The sequence below is a fragment of the Globicephala melas genome, chromosome 6 (assembly GCF_963455315.2).
Source record: "Globicephala melas chromosome 6, mGloMel1.2, whole genome shotgun sequence".
In the NCBI taxonomy this organism is placed as follows: Eukaryota; Metazoa; Chordata; class Mammalia; order Artiodactyla; family Delphinidae; genus Globicephala; species Globicephala melas.
In genome coordinates this window covers 86,219,927-86,241,666 of record NC_083319.1, presented here as the reverse complement: position 1 = coordinate 86,241,666, position 21,740 = coordinate 86,219,927, and the positions used below count along the sequence as shown (strand labels likewise).

Sequence of the window (21,740 nt, the reverse complement as noted above, 5' to 3'; positions counted from 1 at the left end):
GCCGTGTGTATGTCACACAGACACAGGCCATCTTCCTAGGAAAGTGTGTGCCTAGCACAGCTGGGGAACGAAGACCACCCCGTCACATGGCACCATGGGTGGGGAGAGCCATCGGGCCGCCCTGGAAGATGCCTGCTGCTCCAGCCCAGCCTGCCAGCTCCCTTCAATGGGCCCCACGACCGCGGCAAACACTGGCTCTTCTGTTTCGAGAACAATGACTCACATCTGCATTTTTCCTACAGTTTTAAAAACAGCCAGTTATGTTCTGGAAAACCAAAAGATCCACTTGGTTCCGCCTTCTCTCTTGTTCTAAGCTTAGTTATGCTACAGATTACGTTCTCCTGGAGCAAATTAAAAGAAGGATCTCAAAGACAGCGCAAAAATGAAAACTCGGTGGTTACGGGTTCAAAAATTCTTTCCCGAAAAAGCTGATGGTAATCCTTATTTGGCAAAGATCATGGTTCCAAATATACTGCAGTTAATTTTGGTTTTCAGAACAGGCCTTAAGTTGCTCTTACATTTTGTCCTTATACTCCCCTCTCTGTTTCCAAACACCTCTCGCTTCACTGTGCAAATGTGACATTTCTTCTGGTACAAAGTCGTGTATTTTTCTTTGCGGGAATAACGAGCCCTCACTTGCTGGCTGCCCCCTGTACTCAGGCCCTCTCAAAAGTCCCTTTGTTGCCCCTACCCCAACCGAAACATGGCTCCACGCTGTCAGCCCACAGCGCCCGGCACAACGCTCACTCAGAGGCATGCACTGGTCACGCCAAGAGGAACGAGCTGCAGCCAACTTCCCGCAGCTGACAGAAGCCACGGCACATGCACCACCATGGACAGCCACGCTGGGGGACATGGTGTGGCGGGGTGCTGACCCCCATAGGCTGCGGCCCAGCAGAGGCGGCAAGGAAAACGTCTTCCAACGGGTTCGTGCACGCACGTGCTTCCTGTGGGCTCCTTGCAAGGTGATCGCTTTCCCTGGTGAACAGTGAGGAAAGTTCTCACGGGAAGGAATCTCAGCACAGGGTTCCACTTGGTGTGGCACGTGCAGATACAGACCAGACTGTCCCAGCCAGCTGGGGCTCTCCCAGTCTAATCTTCATACATACTTTAAGTGAGGCCCACTGAAGGCACAGGTACACACCATGGCATCACTAAGCCACAACCTTGACCAAATGAATCTGAGGTTCAAAGATGAAGAAAGCTCACGAGGTCTGCCCATGCTTCATTTGGTAACGGCAGTGGGCCACAGTTACGTCAAACCAAGGGAGCTTCTAAGGGACATGATTCAATGGGATACAAAGACAGAGGAAAAAAATCAGCTCAAAAGTCTGGTAGGTAAGCACCTAACAACTCTTTAAAATCCTTGAAAAATGTTTAAATATTCGTTATTTAAATAGAGATGTCGACAACTTGGGTGCCCGTGTTACGTCTACTGCATAGTCAGGGAACAGCATGTGAAGAATCCCCATCTGCTGAAAACTGAAACTTACCTGATCCTCCTGAAGGAACCTCTCCACGTTTCCGTACGCTTCTGTGTATTTGTGCTTAACAACAAGTTCACACCATCGATGGCGAACCTTAAGAAAGGAGAAGATCCAGTAAGCAAAAAACTGGTAGGTTTCCTTGGCCTAACAAGTTTAATGATGGAGAGCCTTTCCTGTTAGAAAAAGTTAGTCTCTGAAGTATATTAACGTTGTTGACGCTTTTAAATTTCATTTTAATTTCATCTCTTTTACAAAGGAAGGAACCATGAGGTTCCTTCATGAGGAGGGCTGCCAGTCAACTTTAGGGGAAGACGATGCATGTTTCACTTAGGTATTTTGATGTTTTTAAAGACAATTTTGCCAGATAATAGATAAATGCAAAACGTTAACTGGGAAATTAAACACACATCCCCAGGCAGCCAGGCTGGTGCTCTGCCCTGCAGGATGCTGTCAACGAAGGTTTCCTTTATAAACCACAACTACTTAATTTCCTGCAATAACCGATTTGGTTCAGTGCTGGTGATTGCAACAATAAACACAGTAAAAGGAGGAAGACACTGCTCTCCACATTCCTGAGAGGCAAAGCGCACCCTCTGAGGAGCTCAGGGTGCCTGCCGGAGGGGAAGGAAGGGGAGCAGCCCACCCTGACGCAGGCAGATCCTGCCACACGCCCACGAGTGTGTGCTGCAGGTCTGCACGACCTACTGAAAACAGACAAGCTAAATGTGGGTGCCCTTTAGTAAAGATACGTGACACAAGGTTTACAAGCAGGAATTTGCCAGGAAACCCTCCCCCAAACCCTACAGACAACAGGGGAGCTGGATCCCAGCACTGGCTGCGTCTGCGGTTAAGAGGCAGTCTCGCACCACCCCCCATCTCCAGGCACTTCAGACACATTCTTTACGTGGAGATGCTACCTACATTTGGTTTAAGAATTCAGTCCTGGGCCGTCTTCTACTGCATTAAAGCCCTCGCAATTAAATCCGGTGAGCAGTCCACCATTTTATATTCCATTATTGGTTCAACACTAGCCATACATGGAAGTGATTATGTGCATTTAAAAAATAAAAAAGCCTCCTTCCATCACTCTTTGTTTTTACTGGCTTTGAAAGAGGGAGACCCTTTCTAGTAATCCATTTGTGGCAATAGTAGAATGTAAGCCATTTCAACATTCTGGCCGGGGCCCCTGTAAATTATACCGTTACCCACTGATGGCCGGATCGCTTCTTTAATCCACCATAAATGCATTTACACACAAACAATTAGGAATGAAGAAAAAATCTTTTGGAAAGAATCCTTCCCCTAAGCTACAGTGCACTCTGAGACATGAGGGGGTTCTGGTGGTGGGCCCTTTGCTTACAGGCAGCCAGGCCCTTTGAACTTCTAAGAAAAGGATGCCAACACACTTTTTACATTCATGAAGGAATTTCAGAGGCACATGGACATGAGCTAATAGCCTTGGATCATCACAGCAAAAGGGAAGCAGGTTGGGCTGGACAGGTCTTGGAAATCTTTCTACCTTCAACAAAATGTTCTCTTTCCTATATAGCCAATAGAAATTAACACCATAAAAGGGAAAGGGTAGCCCTTAAAATATCTGGAGCAGAAGAACAATTGAACAGAGCTCAGATACTGCACCAACCAGAGAAGAAGCTACCAGAACAACCAAATCCCCGCTCTCGTGCTTTGGTTTGAGTACCAAAGGCTGAGCGCTGGACAGAACCCAAATGGGGCCCTTGGATGCCTCCATTTCTCGTTTCTGTCCCAACTCACGGAAACCACCAGTCCCATCCACGCACCAGTGGATGTGCTGTGTCTTTTTGTTTGCGAGCTCTGTGAAAGGAGAAGGCCCCGGCAAGTCAGTGTGGCCCGGTGGGATGTCCGCCATGCGGCACGAGAGTCAGGGGACTGGGGCCACCTGCTCTCACTTCTCACCACCGCATAGGGGGACAGCTGTACCAGCTTTTAGGAGAGCCAAGTATAAGAGAACTCTTGTCAGCCTGACAGTGATCTAACGACTTAGATTTTGCAACCTGATCACACCAAGCCTTTGACAGGGACCGCTGTTTATCGCTCCAAAACTTGGGGACACTGTATTTTTTTAGACCTGATTTTGAGAATGGAGGTATTACTGGCCTCCCATTGTTTTTCTCCCTGTGCTCTCCTTCATCTTATTTACACATACAGAAATAACAAAGCATAAATTGGGGTCTGTTTCCTAGGAGGATAAGGTCCACAGAGGGGCAAAAGGCAGGGTCGGTCCCACTACAACGACTGGAAGAAGATCCAGGAGCTGGGCTGAGCGAAAGAGGCTCTTTCACAACCAATATGAAGTCAGCATTTCCACTTCTCTTACTGTTAAAAATAGTTAGTTGTCACAATTAATAAGATCTAGTCTTCTGACCCCTGAAGGCTAACATGGCATCCAGGAAATACAGACCAACCCCCCTCTCCACCCCACAAAGAGCAGAAAAAACAACAAGCCTTTTCATTAAAAAAGAATTAAACATAATTCAAATGTTCAATGACAGGATGTTTAAAAGACATCACAGAGATGGTGTGTGAGGCCGAAGGCCCAACTATCTCTTGCTTGTGCCCAGGGTTTTTACTTCTCTTCGCATTTCTTTGAGAAACAAAGAAAATTTTTATCTTTTATCCTCTGAACGGTCCAGGACCCATAATTCACAAGGCCACTTGTCACACCTGGAACGGGGCTCTTCCCGAAAAGCTGGCAGCAAAGTGACATTTGTCACAATTTCTCCCGGCAGTATTTCCACGGTGGGCACTGATGGAATACCTTTCTCCAGATCACTGAGAAACTTAAAAAAAAAATTCCTGACAGAGGTCACCACACTTGTATCTGGCTCCTTCCTCTGTTAATAATGGAGGAAAGTGAAGTTCCCGGTGCTGGGGAGCACCAGAGAATTCGGAAGCAGAGGCAGGTCTCCAAGAAGAAAGCTGTTTGTTCTGCAGATCTGTTCTTCTTTGTTCTCTAATTAATTAATTAGTTAATGGTGGTAGTGGTCACCTTGTCTTTTAACTTCCTCGGTGAGGTGAAAAGTCAACAAACACCACCACATAAATACATCTGTGGGAACACCTGGGCCCGGCAGGCCTTCCACAAGCGTCTATGGCCTCTCGACTCCGTTCATTTAGCGTCAGCGTTTCACGGGTGTATACATTACGCTAAAACCAATCAATACTTACACTTTGAATATTCACATTATTCTGCAATGTCTCAAGAGAGAGAAAAAAATGTAATGACTTTTTCAACGGTGACTCAGATTCATAAAGTCATTCCAAACTCATGCTAGGAATCACCTGAAAGCCTCGAGCCAGCAAACCTCAGCCCTGAATTCCAGCAACGCGGTCACGCCACAGACAGGTAAGGGGCAAGGGCGAGGGAAGGGGGAGCGGGCAGAAAAAGAGTAAGAAATCTCGAGAAAATCAGAAAAGGGACGTTTCAGGAGTGGGAAGAGGCAGAGCTGCCCGTGGTGGCGAACAGCAGGGTCGGAGGACCTGGAGCGCAGCACCCTCGTTTCAGCCGCCCCAGAGCGTGTGGTGTCGCAGGGCACTGGAAGCCTTGCCTCTGGAGCACGGGCCCATCTTTTCCTCACTGAGTCTTCAGTGCAGACAGCAGATGGTCTGGCCCACCTCCTGCCAGGACAGGAGCACATCCACCACCCACAGCACGCTGAAGGCTCCGTAACACAAGCAAAGCATTTAGCAGTCCCTGGCACAGGAATGAGGGGGGATGATGATGACGAAGAAAGGGAACGTGGGTCCCTGACTCTTGCCACAATGAAGATGTGCACACACAGGTGTGCACCTCTTATATTCTGGTCCAACAAGAATTAGTTGGACTAATTCGAACACTTTTCAAAGTGTTCTGCTTAAGGGACATTGAACTGAAAAATGATATGGGTGGTTCCCTCAGTGCACGGGTAAGTTTTAAATTGGCAGTGCTAATTTACACCTTTGGAAATGAATTCCAGAAGTTTCCAGGTTTCCAAAGCCTCCATGAACAGAGGGTGAGGAGCACACAAATATCAATGCTCTCCCAGGAGTGCCCACTAATGCAATGGTTCTTTGGGGCTGGGTGCACATGGGAGGGTCTCAGAACTGGGGGCAGGAAGAAGGAAGGGTAAGTCTGCGGAAGCCCATTCATGTCAGACCCACGTTTGGTGATAGGACATTCAAACCCTCCTATAATTCATGTAACTGTAACTGCTCCAGGATGGGGGACCCCCGACCCACAGCAGGGACTCCACCGGGAGGATGGAGTGCATCCGTGGTAACAGGCCCGAGCCACCTGGGAGACCTGAGCAGACATGTGTCCTGGGTATACAAAACATATTTTTCACATGACACGTATACATGTGTATGTGCACGCACACACACACACATCGAAACAAAAGTTTCTTTTTTAATACTTTCCCTCACTATATGCAACTGCTGATAGTTATTGTTCTTCTTTCTTCATGCTGGCTGGCAACCTACTAAACTGATTTCATGACCCACTGGGTCCTGATCCAGAGCTGTCTCCCCAGGGCGGGGGCTAGAAGAGCCTCTGCCCCTGGGCTGCTGTGGGAACTGCCCCAGGTCGCTGCAGCAAGCCTTAGGATTGTGACTCCCACACAGTAAGTGCTTGTCTTCTTAGCAGGTGTAGCATGTTTCTGGCTTTCATTTCCACTTCAAAAGTTCCATTTCTTGAATTTATAAAAACTTGATAGTATCAACTCCAAGGAAAAGTTTGTTAACTGGTGAAAACCGAAGGAGCAAGGTGCCTGTCAGGTGGGTGTCCAGGAGGGAAGGCACTGGCAGGGAGTGGGAAGTGGGAGGGAGAGGATGGGACAACACAGCCGAGGAAGAAGAGCCGGCCCGCCCTGCGCCTAGCCTCAGGACTCTGAGACACCAGCGCCAGCGGGAACCCGCAGAGGAAGCAGGGCCTCCTTCAGGGAGGGGCCTCCTCGAGGCCTGGGCGAGCTGGTACTTACCATCCACCCTCGGGGAAGTATACCCAGGGGCCAGGCGCCTGGGAATTTTCCAAACCTGTCTGTAAAGACAGCCTCGCCCCAGCGTCAGCTCCAGGCACATGGCACTTCTACCATTTCAAGAACGTTATCACTACCCAAGAGGCCCAGGCGAACTGAACGACTTCTGGCCGGCCTCTCTGACTTCCAGCAGTGCTGGAAAAGTGGGACCTGCCTTGTAGGGTCAAACCACAGCTCAGATTCAGGGACAAGTCCCACGATCCTCTGGGCACCTCTGTGATATAACCACACGTACCTCTCATTTATTAATTGTTCCCTCCTGGAAAAGGAAAGGAAAACTGCTAAAAGACCAGCCCCCCAACCTCTTCAATCTGAGAATTTTAATGCAGCCAGAACCAACTCCTATTAAACTCTAGAACAAGGGGTTGCCAATTTTTTCTGTCAAGGGCTATACACAGTGAGCATTTATGACTTCTCACCCCATTTGCCCTTGTATCACAAGAGCAGCCCTAGATAGCGTGGCTATCTTCAGATAAAACTTTATTTACCAAAAAAAGGGCAGTGGGCTGGACCAGCCAGCTCTAGTCTGCTGACCCTTGATCTGCAAAGGAAGCCCACGCCTTAGGCTGCCCGAGTGATGTGCTAACCCCCCAAATCCACCAGCACGACGCCAGAGAACACAGAGCTGGGAGGCCCTCCCCAGCTGGCTCCGGCGAGCTTCTGCCCGTTCTGCCAGGAAATCTCGGGTGTTCTTGAATGTGGGGACTTTGCTTTCCTCCGTGGACTGCACTCCTCTGTGCCGAAAAACCTGCTCTGGCATTCGTTCGGAAACAGAGCACCTCTTGGCCTACAGCCCAGCATGAATGCAAGGCGCCACTTGTGGGTAGGGGACCCAACCCTGAGGAAACGCGAACTTTAAGAAGAATAATCCCCTCCACCAGGTCACTCCCAATCTCCCTCGCTGACCAGACGCTTCCTCTGCAAATCACTATACACCCCAGACCCTGCGTTCATTAACACTTTACAATTCTCAATGCTCTTTTTATACCTTTTATCTCGTTTCTTTTTTTTTTTTTTGGTCTTCAATTTTAGTGTGTTCTCCGTGAAGCTACTTCAAAGAAATAATTCTTACATGAGAATGCTCCCCCACAAGCTGCTTATTATCTTATGGACTAATTTTCCAAAGGAGTCTTCAGACTTTCCTTAAACATAATTCTTCTTTTAATAAAAATGTAATCTGTAATTCCAGTACATATAAGGACATATTAGGGAGAAAAACATACGTGGGTTATTCAAGCAGTTTAAATCAGTCTGGTAGAACACATCTTAAACACTAAACTCCCTTGGTTGGGGGGTGTGGGGGGCTGGGTTCCTTCGAGGTGGAGTCTGCAAAGCAGGGTCTCACAGAAGCCTCACTGTGCCTGAAGAGTACGTGGAGTCACAGAGGCTGAGCAGACGCGCTTCAGGGTTAGACAGAACCAGCTCAGCGTTAACAGCCTGGCCCACACCCCAAGCTTGGTTCTGCTAGCCACTGTGCCGTCAACAAAGCACACTACACAGTCAAGGTCGGACTCAGAAAATCAGCTGGGTTGCTTCTGTCACTGCAAGCCTGGAGCCAGGGTTTGTTTTGGTGCACACTCACTGCCACGCCTGAAAAAGCACCTGTGGCTCCTGCACACAGCTGCTTCCCTTGCTTTATTTTTGAATAGTAAAAGTTATAAACGGATAGCTTTACATATAAACAACATGGATATATTATTTTGTGTTTTCCTCATTCTCCATTTGCTGCCGTTGGATTTACTAGCTTAGTGTGGCCCATATACTTTAACGTGGTAACAACTGCAGGGCATCCCCTTATTAATATACTACAGTTCCATTAGTCTTTCAATCCTCTGATGATGCCAGAAAAGTCCATTTCAATCAACTATCAACTGTGTCCCAGAAAGTCCCAAAGAGTGTTAATAGCCTTTAGCTTTTTACCAGGAAGGCTATGAGGGGTCAAGTCAACAGAGGTCAAGGACATCTGCTGTGACACTAGATGGCACTGCTGTGGCCCCACCTCATCCAGCACACCCTAGGTTAGTGGAATGACCTGATATTGATATGTCCACATCCCTGAACTCACCTCTTGGGCCCAGAATTCCTCAGCTCCACCCGCTTCCCCATGGGTCACTCTCTCAGAGCTGTGTCTTACATCCTCTCCAGCCCAATGTTCTTTGAAACTGCTGTCTCCTTATTCAGTAGTTTATGTCTTTACTAACAATAAAGTGCAAACTCAGTGAGAGCATGGGCCTGGGAGCCTTCAGGCTATCTCCAGGCCCTGTCTCAATGCCTGGCACATAAGTAGCTGCTTAATAAATGTTTCTGAATAAACGTACCATTTAAAAAAACTCAGAATGCTTTTCAGCTACTTTGAAATTATAATGCACAGTTGGAAGCTGTAAAATGCTTTGAAGAATGCCACCCATCCCATTTATGACAGGAAGCACTCCTCTTTTTAAGTCCTTTTGATTTCAGAATTTACTGTTGAAGGGGAAAAAAAATCTGTCCAGGGAACACGATCTGGGAAGCCCATTAAACCTCATTTTGAGTTCCATTTTATAATCTGTAAACAGAAAGACCAAGGCTCATGGCTTTTGCGAGTTAATAAGTCTAACGCTGCAATAAACAAACCTCCTTTTTAAATTTGCGTCCTTAAATTAGACTTAACGTTGCTTTAAAGTGGGTTTACTGCTGGTGAGGGAAGCCTGCCTGGCAGCCTGGGCGTGGGGAGGCCTTCCTAGAGCAGCTCCAGAACAGACAGCCTTTCCAGCAGGTATTTCGTTTAGGGGCATCTGTAACGGTCCAGGATGTCTCATCTACTCATTCTCATGAGAAAAGATGAGAGCACAGCTGAGTGTACAGCTGTCACATAAAGATTTCCAACACTTCTCTTCTCCTTCTCTCTCTCACCTTACAGCTCCTTACTCTCAAAGGGCTGAGATCTTAACACTGTTTTAACTAAAGGGAATGAAAAGTTGCTCTGTGTACTGCCACAAAGCCAGGCTAGTAAACCCCCTTCGCCCTGAAGTTAAGACAACAAACGAGGAGGCGGAGGCTCTCAGCTCTTTTGCAAGGGCTCTTGCTAACCTTGCTTGAGTCAGACCCTAAAACTCTCCGCTCTATGTTAACTGGATATAGCCGGTAATAACGGGTTTTACCAGTTATAACTAGAGCTGTGGCAACGTGCAAAACAGGGATCGTCCAAACCTGCTATCGGGATCATCACACCAAGTGTGCACATGGAGTGACGGTGAGGATCAAAGGTGATGACAAACATCAAGTTTTATATGTTCTCTCAGGCAAATTCCAACCTTTCTTCCTTCTCCTATGTATATACTATTTCAATGAATGACATTAATGCCATGCAAGGCAGCTGGCTCCAAACAGTAGAACTCAGTAGCCCATGTTGAGTCCACCCTGAAATACAGCACAGTGAGCCTTCCCTCCCTATCAAAATGGCACACTAAATGCTAAAACATTCCAATATGGAATTCCACCTCCTTTCCTCATTTCATTAACATACGACACGTGGCCTTTGCTAAAAAAAAGGACTTTTACTGTTGGCAGAAAACTGACCATGGGTTACTTCCTCTGAGAAGCTCTGAAGGGGCACTCGTGCTTTCTCTCCATTTCCTCAGGGGCAGACGTGACTGACTCCGGAGGGCCTCACCAAGTCTGCCAGAAAGGTTCGCTCCCTCCTGAAGGGGTTTCCCTATAGCTTTAGTTATCCAATCACCTTATCCTGTCATATACTAGTCACTCTATTCCAGAATACCTGGAGATCCAGGAAACGTCATTCTCCAAAAAAATAAGTACTGGGTATTAAGGATGAAGTGGTGAATAAAACAGACAAGATCCTGCCCTCTTTGAGCTTATAGTTCAGTAGAAAGTCTAAGAAAAATCCAGTAAGCAGGCAAAAGCAGACTCACGTTAGTGACAAACGCCCTGACAGGAGATAACAGGGTGCAATGAGGGCAATGGGAGTGACCCAGGGATGTAGTCAGGAGACTCCCTGAGAAAGGGCCACTCTAACTAAGAGACAAAGGAAGAAAAGACACCAACTGCTGAATGGGGCAGCCTAAGCTCAGTCGATTTCCAGCCTTACCACGTGTTCCATGAAAAAATTCAACCCTCCCTTCCCCGTTTCTTCTTAGTGGCTATTTCTTCCAATACCTTCCTTACAGAAGCTAGAGAAATGAACTTTAAAAATTAAACCCGAAGACTTAAATGTAAGAGCTAAAACTATAAAACTCTTAGAAGAAAACACAGACATAAATCTTCTAGACATTGGATTAGGCACTGGTTTCCTAGATTTGACACCAAAAGCACAAGCAAAATAAGAAAATACAGGTGAATCGGACGGCTTCAAAATTAAAACGTCTGTGCTTCAAAGGACACTTTCAAGAACGTGAAAAGACAACCTAAGAAAATGAGAGAATATTTTTGCAAATCATATACCTGATAAGGATCTTGTATCTAAAATATACAAACTATTATAATTCAATAATAAAAAGAAAAACCTGTTTAAAAATGAGCAAAAGATCTGACTAGGTATTTTTCCAAAGATGTATAAGTGGCCAATAAACAGATGAAAAGATGCTGACCATAATTAGTTAATAGGGAAATGAAAATCAAAACCACAACGAGAGGGGCCCCGTGGAGCGTCGACGCCTGGAAGAGGATGCTCTAGAGGCAGGGGTCCCTGTGGGAAGTTGCCACTCCCCTAGGGCACTGCTCCACGCCTCAGCCACCTCCTACCCTGGCTTTCTTTCACCGCCACCCACTGTACTTTGTGTCTTGTCACTCCCGAGTCATCTTACCTCCAGTTTTCCGGAAAATAATTCGGATTTTCCTGTTAACCCCTGTGCATTTCCAGTACTGCCGACAGAAGTAAACGCATGGATGAACAGGCTGAACAAAAATTCTGGAGGTTGGGAAGTTATGATCAACGCTAAGACCCAGCTCCACCCAATGGCCAGCAAGCTCCAGTGCTGGACGCCCCATGCCAAACAACTAGCAGAACAGCAACACAGCCCCATCCGTTAGCAGAGAGGCTGCCCCAAATCATACTAAGTCCACAGACACCCCAAAACACACCACCGGATGCAGCCCTGCCCACCAGAAAGACAAGATCCAGCCCCACCCTCCAGAACACAGGCACCAGTCCACTCTACCAGGAAGCCTATACAAGCCACTGAAACAACCTTAACCACTGAGGGCAGACACCAAAAGCAATGGGAACTACGAACCTGCACCCTGCAAAAAGGAGACCCCAAACACGGTTAAGTTAAGCAAAATGAGAAGACAGAGAAATGTGCAGCAGATGAAGGAGCAAGGTAAAAACCCACCAGACCAAACAAATGAAGAGGAAATAAGCAGTCTACCTGAAAAAGAACTCAGAGTAATGACAGTAAAGATGATGCAAAACCTTGGAAGTAGAATGGAGGAAATACAAGAAACGTTTAACAAGGACCTAGAAAAACTAAAGAGCAATCAATGATGAACAACACAATAAATGAAATTTAAAATTCTCTAGAAGGAATCAATAGCAGAATAACTGAGGCAGAAGAACGGATAAGTGACCTGGAAGATAAAATAGTGGAAATAACTACCACAGAGCAGAATAAAGAAAAAAGAATGAAAAGAATTGAGGACAGTCTCAGAGAATTCTGGGACAACATTAAACGCACCAACTTTCGAATTATAGGGGGGCCCATTAGAAGAGAAAAAGAAAGAGTCTGAGAAAATATTTGAAGATATTATGGTTGAAAACTTCCCTAACATGGGAAAGGAAACAGTCAATCAAGTCCAGGAAGCTCAGAGAGTCCCATGCAGGATAAATCCAAGGAGAAACACGCCAAGACTCATGTTAATCAAACTATCAAAACTTAAATACAAAGAAAACATATTAAAAGCAGCAAGGGAAAAGCAACAAATAACATACAAAGGAATCCCCATAAGGTTAACAGCTGATCCTTCAGCAGAAACTCTGCAAGCCAGAAGGCAGTGGCAGGACATATTTAAAGTGATGGAAGGGAAAAACCTACAACCAAGATTACTCTACCCAGCAAGGATCTCATTCAGATTCGATGGAGAAATTAAAACCTTTACAGACAAGCAAAAGTTAAGAGAATTCAGCACCACCAAACCAGCTTTACAACAAATGCTAAAGGAACTTCTGTAGGCAGGAAACACAAGAGATGGAAAAGACCTGCAAAAACAAACCCAAAACAATTAAGAAAATGGTAATACAAACATACATATCAATAATTACCTTAAATGTAAATGGATTACCATTTGGTCTTATGTTCAACCAAAAGACACAGACTGGCTGAATGGATACAAAAACAAGACCCATATATATGCTGTCTACAAGAGACCCACCTCAGACCTAGGGACACATACAGACTGAAAGTGAGGGGATGGAAAAAGATATTCCATGCAAATGGAAATCAAAAGAAAGCTGGAGGAGCAATTCTCATATCAGACAAAATAGACTTTAAAATAAAGACTGTTACAAGAGACAAAGAAGGACACTACATAACGATCAAAGGATCAAACCAAGAAGAGGATATAACACTTGTAAATATTTATGCACCCAACAAAGAAGAATCACAATACATAAGGCAGATGCTAACAGGCATAAAAGGGGAAACTGACAGTAACACAGTCATAGTAGGGGACTTTAACACCCCACTTTCACCAATGCACAGATCATCCAAAATGAAAATAAATAAGGAAACACAAGCTTTAAATGACACATTAGACAAGATGGACTTAACTGATATTTATAGGACACTCCATCCAAAAACAACAGAATACACTTTCTTCTCAAGTGCTCATGGAACACTCTCCAGGACAGATCATATCTTGGGTCACAAATCAAGCCTTGGTAAATTTAAGAAAACTGAAATCGTATCAAGTATCTTTTCTGACCACAACGCTATGAAACTAGATATCAAGTACAGGAAAAAAACTGTAAAAAACACAGAAGCATGGAGGCTAAACAATATGCTCCTAAATAACCAAGAGATCACCGAAGAAATCAAAGAGGAAATCAAAAAATACCTAGGAACAAATGACAATGAAAACACGACGACCCAAAACCTATGGGATGCAGCAAAAGCAGTTCTAAGAGGGAAGTTTATAGCAATACAATCCTACCTCAAGAAACAAGAAAAATCTCAAACAGACAACCTAACCTTACACCTAAAGCAATTAGAGAAAGAAGAACAAAACCACCCCCCCCCCGAAGTTAGCAGAAGGAAAGAAATCATAAAGATCAGATCAGAAATGAAGGAAACAATAGCAAAGATCAATGAAACTAAAAGCTGGTTCTTTGAGAAGATAAACAAAACTGATAAACCGTTAGCCAGACTCATCAAGAAAAAAAGGGAGAAGACTCAAAATCAACAGAATTAGAAATGAAAAAGGAGAAGTAACAACTGACACTGCAGAAATACAAAGGATCATGAGATTACTACAAGCAACTCTATGCCAATAAAATGGACAACCTGGAAGAAATGGACAAATTCTTAGAAAAGCACAAGCTTCCTAGACTGAACCAGGAAGAAACAGAAAATGTAAACAGACCAATCACAAGCACTGAAATTGAAACTGTGATTAAAAATCTTCCAACAAACAAAAGCCCAGGACCAGATGGCTTCACAGGCACATTCTATCAAACATTTAGAGAAGAGCTAACACCTATCCTTCTCAAACTCTTCCAAAATACAGCACGGTGAGGAACACTCCCAAACTCATTCTACAAGGCCACCATCAACCTGATACCAAAACCAGACGAAAATGTCACACAAAAAAGTAAGCTATAGGCCAGTATCACTGATGAACATAGATGCAAAAATCCTCAACAAAATACTAGGAAACAGAATCCAACAGCACATTAAAAGGCTCATACACCATGATCAAGTGTGGTTTATCTGAGGAATGCAAGGAATCTTCAATATATGCAAATCAATCAATGTGATAAATGATATTAACAGACTGAAGGAGAAAAACCATATGATCATCTCAACAGATGCAGAAAAGGTTTTCGACAAATATCCACACCCATTTATGATAAAAACCCTCCAGAAAGTAGGCAGAGAGGGAACCTGCCGCAACATAATAAAGGCCATATGTGACAAACCCACAGCCCACATCGTCCTCAATGGTGAAAAACTGAAACCATTTCCTCTAAAATCAGGAACAAGGCAAGGGTGCCCACTCTCACCACTATTATTCAACATACTTTTGGAAGTTTTAGCCACAGAACTCACAGAAGAAAAAGAAATAAAAGGAATCCAAATCGGAAAAGGAGAAGTAAAACTGTCACTGTTTGCAGATGACATGATACTATCCATAGAGAATCCTAAAGATGCTACCAGAAAACTAGTAGAGCTAATCAATGAATTTGGTAAAGTAGCAGGATACAAAATTAATGCACAGTAATCTCTGGTATTCCTATACACTAATGATGAAAAATCTGAAAGAGAAATTAAGGAAACACTCCCATTTACCATGGCAACAAAAAGAACAGAATACCCAGGAATAAACCTACCTAAGGAGACAAAAGATCTGTATGCAGAAAACTATAAAACACTGATGAAAGAAATTAACGATGATACAAACAGATGGAGAGATATACCATGTTCTTGGATTGGAAGAATCAACACTGTGAAAATGACTATACTACCCAAAGCAATCTATGGATTCAATGCAATCCCTATGAAACTACCAATGGTATTTTTCACAGACCAAAAAATTTCACAATTTGTATGGAAACACAAAAGACCCTGAATAGCCTAAGCGATCCTGAAAAAAGAAAAACGGAGCTGGAGGAATCAGGCTCCCAGGCTTCAGACTACATTACAAAGCTACAGTAATCAAGAGAGTATGGTACTGGCACAAAAACAGAAATATAAATCAATGGAACAGGACAGAAAGCCCAGAGATAAACCCACACACATATGGTCACCTTATCTTTGATAAAGGAGGCAAGAATATACAATGGAGAAAAGACAGCCTCTTCAATAAGTGGTGCTGGGAAAACTGGACAGCTACATGTAAAAGAATGAAATTAGAACACTCCCTAACACCATACACAAAAATAAACTCAAAGTGGATTAAAGACCTAAATGTAAGGCCAGACACTATAAACTCTTAGAGGAAAACATAGGCAGAACACTCTATGACGTAAATCACGGCAAGATCCTTTCTGACCCACCTCCTAGAGAAATGGAAATAAAAATAAACAAATGTGACCTAATGAAACTTCAAAGCTTTTGCACAGCAAAGGAAACCATAAGCAAGATGAAAAGACAACCCTCAGAATGGGAGAAAATATCTGCAAATGAAGCAACTGACAAAGGATTAATCTCCAAAATAGACAAGCAGCTCACACAGCTCAATATCAAAAAAACAAACCACCCAATCCAAAAATGGGCAGAAGACCTAAATAGACATTTCTCCCAAGAAGAAATACAGATTGCCAACAAACACATGAAAGGATGCTCAACATCACTAATCATTAGAGAAATGCAAATCAAAACTACATAGAGGTTTCACCTCACACAGGTCAGAATGGCCATCATCAAAAAATCTACAAACAATAAATGCCGGAGAGGGTGTGGAGAAAAGGGAACACTCCTGCACTGCTGGTGGTGGGAATGTAAATTGATACAGCCACTATGGAGAACAGTATGGAGGTTCCTTAAAAAACTAAAAACAGAACTACCATATGACCCAGCAATCCCACTACTGGGCATATACCCGGGGAAAACCATGATTCAAGGAGTCATGTACCACAGTGTTCACTGCAGCACTATTTGCCATAGCCAGGACATGGAAGCAACCTAAGTGTCCATCGACAGATGAATGGATAAAGAAGATGTGGCACATATATACAATGGAATATTTCTCAGCCATAAAAAGAAAGGAAGTTGAGTTATTTGTAGTGTGGTGGATGGACCTAGATAGTCTGTTATACTCAGTGAAGTCAGTTAGAAAGAGGAAAACAAATACCATATCCTAATACATATATATGGAATCTTAAAAAAAAAAAAAAAGGTTCTCATGAACCTCGGGGCAGGACAGGAATAAAGACGCAGACGTGGAGAATGGACTTGAGGACGTGGGCAGGGGGAAGGGTAAGCTGGGACGAAGTGAGAGAGTGGCATGGACATATATACACTAGCAAATGTAAAATAGATAGCTAGTGGGAAGCAGCTGCATAGCAGAGGGAGATCAGCTCGGTGCTTTGTGACCACCTAGAGCGGTGGGATAGGGAGGGTGGGAGGGAGGGAGACGCAAGAGGGAGGGGATATGGGGATACATGTATACATATAGCTGATTCACTTTGTTATACAGCAGAAACTAACAGAACATTGTAAAGCAATTATACTCCAATAAAGGTGTTTAAGGGCTTCCCTGGTGACACAGGCACAGAGTCCGCCTGCCGATGCAGGGGACGCGGGTTCGTGCCCCGGTCCGGGAGGACCCCACATGCTGCGGAGCGGCTGGGCCCGTGAGCCATGGCCGCTGAGCCTGCACGTCCGGAGCCTGTGCTCCACAACGGGAGAGGCCACAGCAGTGAGAGGCCCGCGTACCGCCAAAAAAAAAAAGATGTTTAAAAACAAAAAACCACAATGAGATAGGTCTTCACACCCAGTAGGATGGCTAAAATGAAAGCCAGACAATAACGAATATTGACAAGGATGAAGAAACACTGGAACCCTCATACACTGCTGGTAAAGATGTAAAATGGTGCTCTGGAAAACAGCCTGGCAGTTCCTTAAAAAGTTAAATAAACTAACCATATAAGCCAGCAATTCTACTCCTTAGGTATAAGTCTGAAAAGAAGTGATAATTTACATCCACACAAAACACTGCACCCAAATGTTCACAGCAGCGTTACACATACAGCCACAAAATCCAAATGTCTATCAACTGATGAACAGTTAAACAAATGGGGTTTACTCATACCATCACAAGTATTTGGAAATAAAAAGCAAAGAAGTATTGACACGTGCAAAACATGGATGATTCCTGAAGACAGTATGCTACGTGAAAAGAAGCCATTCACAAAAGGTGTATGTGATCCCATTTACATGAAAGCCCAGAGTAAGCAAATCTGTAGACACAGGAAGAGTCTGGTTGCCAAGGACTGGAGTGGGGGGAGATGGGAATGACAACTAAAGGGTACAGGGTTTCTTTGCGATCGGATGACGAACACATTCTATAATTGACTGTGGTGATGGTTACACAGCTCTGTGATACATACTAAAAACTACTGTTGTGCACTTCGAAATGGGTGAATTATATGGTATATGAATTATTTCTCAAAAAAAGTTGGTATTAAAAACAAGCCTAGAGTCAAGCTGGGGAAGGCTGTTTCAGGAAATGGTACTACTCTACGCAGTCAATTCCTGAGAAGACCACCTGCTGTCCTGACAGTAGAGCCAGGCGGACAAGCCTGCTCTGGGCTGCTGCTGGCTGGCTGGCTGCTCTCCCCAGTGCCTGTAGATTTCCACGCTCGGCGTGGTCATCTGCTCCTACCCACAGATCAGTTGGTCTATGGAACACAATTCCATGTGGTTCAAAGCTGCAGCAACATGTAGACTAAGTAGCTTTAAAAATCATTTTTAGGGCTTCCCTGGTGGCGCAGTGGTTGAGAGTCCGCCTGCCGATGCAGGGGACACGGGTTCGTGCCCCGGTCCAGGAAGATCCCACATGCCACGGAGCGGCTGGGCCCGTGAGCCATGGCTGCTGAGCCTGCGCGTCCAGAGCCTGTGCTCCGCAACGGGAGAGGCCACAACAGTGAGAGGCCCGCATACCATTAAAATAATAATAATAATAATAATAGTAATAATATTTAAAAACTCATTTTTAGTGCCACCCCATAAAGTCTGCTGATCTTTAAATTTCGTGCCCTGACAAACACAAAATACCATCATTTGCACATAAACAGGGGTCCTTTCATTTTTTAAAACAATTTGAATTCAATACAACTGTTTTCTCTTTGCTATCAGGTACCAGCACAAACATTCGCGCCTAAGAGGCATAAGCTGCCAGGGAATCCTGTAGGATCTATGGAGCACCGCCTCCTCCCTAAAGGGCAGGTTCAGGGACCATACTTAGGCCGCTGACGCTGTGGGAGCCTCCCACAGACTACAGGAAGAGCTCGTTTTATCTACAGCCTGAAGGTTCCACAGCTTGAAGGCCAGAGAGAGCGAACTCTCAGATTCTGGTGTACCATGGAACTAGAGAGCAAAGGAGGGTGCACCGGAAAGGCACCAGAGGGAAGAAGAGCAATCTGGAAAGGTGTTTTGGCAAAAGTGAGCCCTCTATTTTAGGGCACTGAAGGCAAACTTTACATGGGAATGAGACTCTATAATTGCGAAAGAAAATGGCAGTGGGCTCACAGACAACTGTGTGCTTTTTTGGGGTGTGGATTTCAGTACAGAAATCTAATACAAAAATATATAAACTACTGATGGAGGTATAAAGAACCTAGAAACAGCAATAAAACCCCACATGTTGATTTTACTCACAACAGCATTAAAGACAAAAGGAACAGGAGATGTAGCTGGGTTTGGGGCACTATCGAAAGAAGAGTGTCAGGGCAATGTTATTTATTAACCCAGAAAATGTGTACATCTCCACATCTTTCTGAGAAAATCTGTACAGACTTGGCGGGGGAGGGGGGAACATACACAGATGGCAAGAGGTGATAATGCCCCTTAAATCTCCAAATATCTATACAGTAGGACGTGCTGCTAAGTACATGGAAGAAAGAATGGCAAAGAATAAGCAACCAGGGACTTTTCTAATAAAGTCTGGCTGAACCTGTAGCTAAAAGCCCGCCGTTAAATGCTCTTTTCCTCTTTTATTTAACAGATAAATTCTAAATGCTTTGACTGATTATAATTGTTTACTTAAAAGGTCTTTTCAGAAAAATTAGGCAGATTATGCCACCAGTGGTTCATTTTTTCTTTAAACAAACATCTGATCAGCCACAATGTCCTGTAACAATTCAAGGTAAATAAAACTCAGGCCCTGGCCTCAGGAACAAGAGAGGAATACTCATCTAAAAACAAAGTCCTTTGTCATTTTAGCTCAGTTTTCAAAAATCATTGTATCACTATATAAAGCAATGGAGACTTTTTTGGTCTCCAAAGGTTTCCACAGAAAAATTCTAGGGGCACTGAACTGAATAACAGAGAAAGAAAACGCCAAGAAGAAATATCTAGAGATATCTTCCTGACTTTGAAGAAATGTTCTAAAGCAGTAAGTGTTTCATAAACCAAATACAACAAAGAAAAAAATACACAAATGTAACTAAAGAATTATATAAGAGCTTTTTATCCCACATTATAAAACGCACATGTTTTAAAATCCCAATATGTCTAAGCAACCAAAGAAAATCACCCCAACCCTTTTATCAATCCATACCCTGCCCAGCTTTCCAAACTCTACAAATTACAACGCTGTATCAAAATGACAGCCGCGTCCCTCACCAGGACTGTTTTAGCTTTTTAAAAAATGGATATTAAGTCACACTACTTATAGGTCACATCCTCAAGTTCAGATCCATCAATGTCTGACCCTCTGATTTGCAACCTGAGCTTGACCATGTCAAGGAGCCAAGGAGCCAGACCCCTTGTCCCTGGGAAGAAACGGTGACAAACCTGCCCAATGTTGGATATGGCAGGTGTCAAACTGCCTTTCTGGAAGCTCCCATTCCATCGGGCTCCTTGTATTTTACCCTGGAAAACCACTTTGCTAATTGCACCACACCGTTCCAACCCTCCACAACGGTCTCCTTTTTTTTTTTTTTTTTTTTGTCTGCATTGGGTCTTTGTTGCTGCACAAGGACTTTCTCTAGTTGAGGCAAGCGGGGGCTGCTCTTTGTTGCAGTGCACGGGCTTCTCATTGCGGTGACTTCTCCTGTTGTGGAGCATGGGCTCTAGGCACGCAGGCTTCAGTAGTTGTGGCACGCGGGCTTCAGTAGTTGCGGCTCGCGGGCTCTAGAGCGCAAGCTCAGTAGTTGTGGCGCACAGGCTTAGCTGCTCCACGGCATGTGGGATCTTCCCGGACCAGGGCTCGAACCTGTGTCCCCTGCACTGGCAGGCGTATTCTTAACCACTGTGCCACCAGGCCCCAACAGTCTCCTTTTTATGTTCAATCTGAAAACCTGCCTCCTGGCGCACTGTTCCACAATGGTGCCTCCTGACACTGCTGGGCAGTGACCTGGGGAAGCCTGGGGATATGCATTCCCCCAAGACAGACTCCAAAAGGGAAGGAGGGGAGGAAGAGGCGCCCACCAAGGGGGCTGGGGCCGGCGCTCTGGCACTGCTCCTACGCTTGGGCCCTGGCGACCCTGCACAGCTCTGCAGTCCTGCAGGGGCTGTGGCGCCAGCCCGGCAGGCTGCCCTCACACACCGCCGTGATGACAGGACCTGACGTCAGCAAGGCTGGTTTCTGCCTTTGTGCTACTTAGATTCTGCATCGAGGTGTATCAAAGGGGAAGGAGGCACCAAGTTCAGCACACCGCGGTTTACTAAATATAAACTGTTGAGCACCCTGAAGTGGCAACAGAGCCCACTGAGATTACATCTAACCTCTCCTCTAAACTCTTCCTGTGAGGAGCACAAAATAGAAATGTTTTCTTTATTTTGTAGCCAGAATACTACAGAAAAGCAGCCAGGGGAGAAAAGGGGAGTGCTGAGCCCCTGAACGGACGGCAGGGAACAGACCCTGAACACTGTGCAGAAGACGACGGTCATCATGACCAGAAGGAGTTTTAGCATAAAGGGAATGGGCAGAATCACAGCTACAGATCAGTCTTACATTTTAAACATATGATAACCTGACTAAACCTTTATTCTCTGCCCTTTCAGTATGCCTCTCCAGAGGTCGGTTGATAATGGAATGTTCTCAGTTCACAGAAACTATGCTTTTGGCTCAAATGAAATTTCAGAAATGAGCATCGGAGCTGTCAGACTTTTGTGGGCCTGCAATCGTGCCTTCCACTTGTGGACTTCAAATAAATGCTGTGGTATTTTCTTTTCAAATAAACAATGAGTTCTCTTACTGACCAGTATTAAAATCTACCCCCTCCCTGCAGAGGTAAAACCCACCAAGGGAGGTGGCCAGTTTACACGGTTTTCAAGGGCTCTTCCACCTGCGCCAGAGGAAAGGCAGTGGTGAGGGAAAG

The 21,740-nt window shown here is 44.8% G+C and overlaps 1 protein-coding gene across 2 annotated transcripts in view; it reads right to left on the bottom strand.

Annotated features, from left to right (window-relative positions):
* Nucleotides 1–21,740, bottom strand: part of AOPEP (aminopeptidase O (putative)) — a 359,340-nt gene that overhangs the window by 3,817 nt on the left and 333,783 nt on the right. For both annotated transcript variants that reach the window (XR_009564370.2, XM_030832878.3), the window contains exon 15: nucleotides 1,494–1,580. Coding sequence is in view for 1 of the 2 variants with exons in the window: in XM_030832878.3 (XP_030688738.2) it covers nucleotides 1,494–1,580 (87 nt within the window). In the remaining variant the exon portion in view is untranslated. The remainder of the gene's footprint in view (nucleotides 1–1,493; nucleotides 1,581–21,740) is intronic.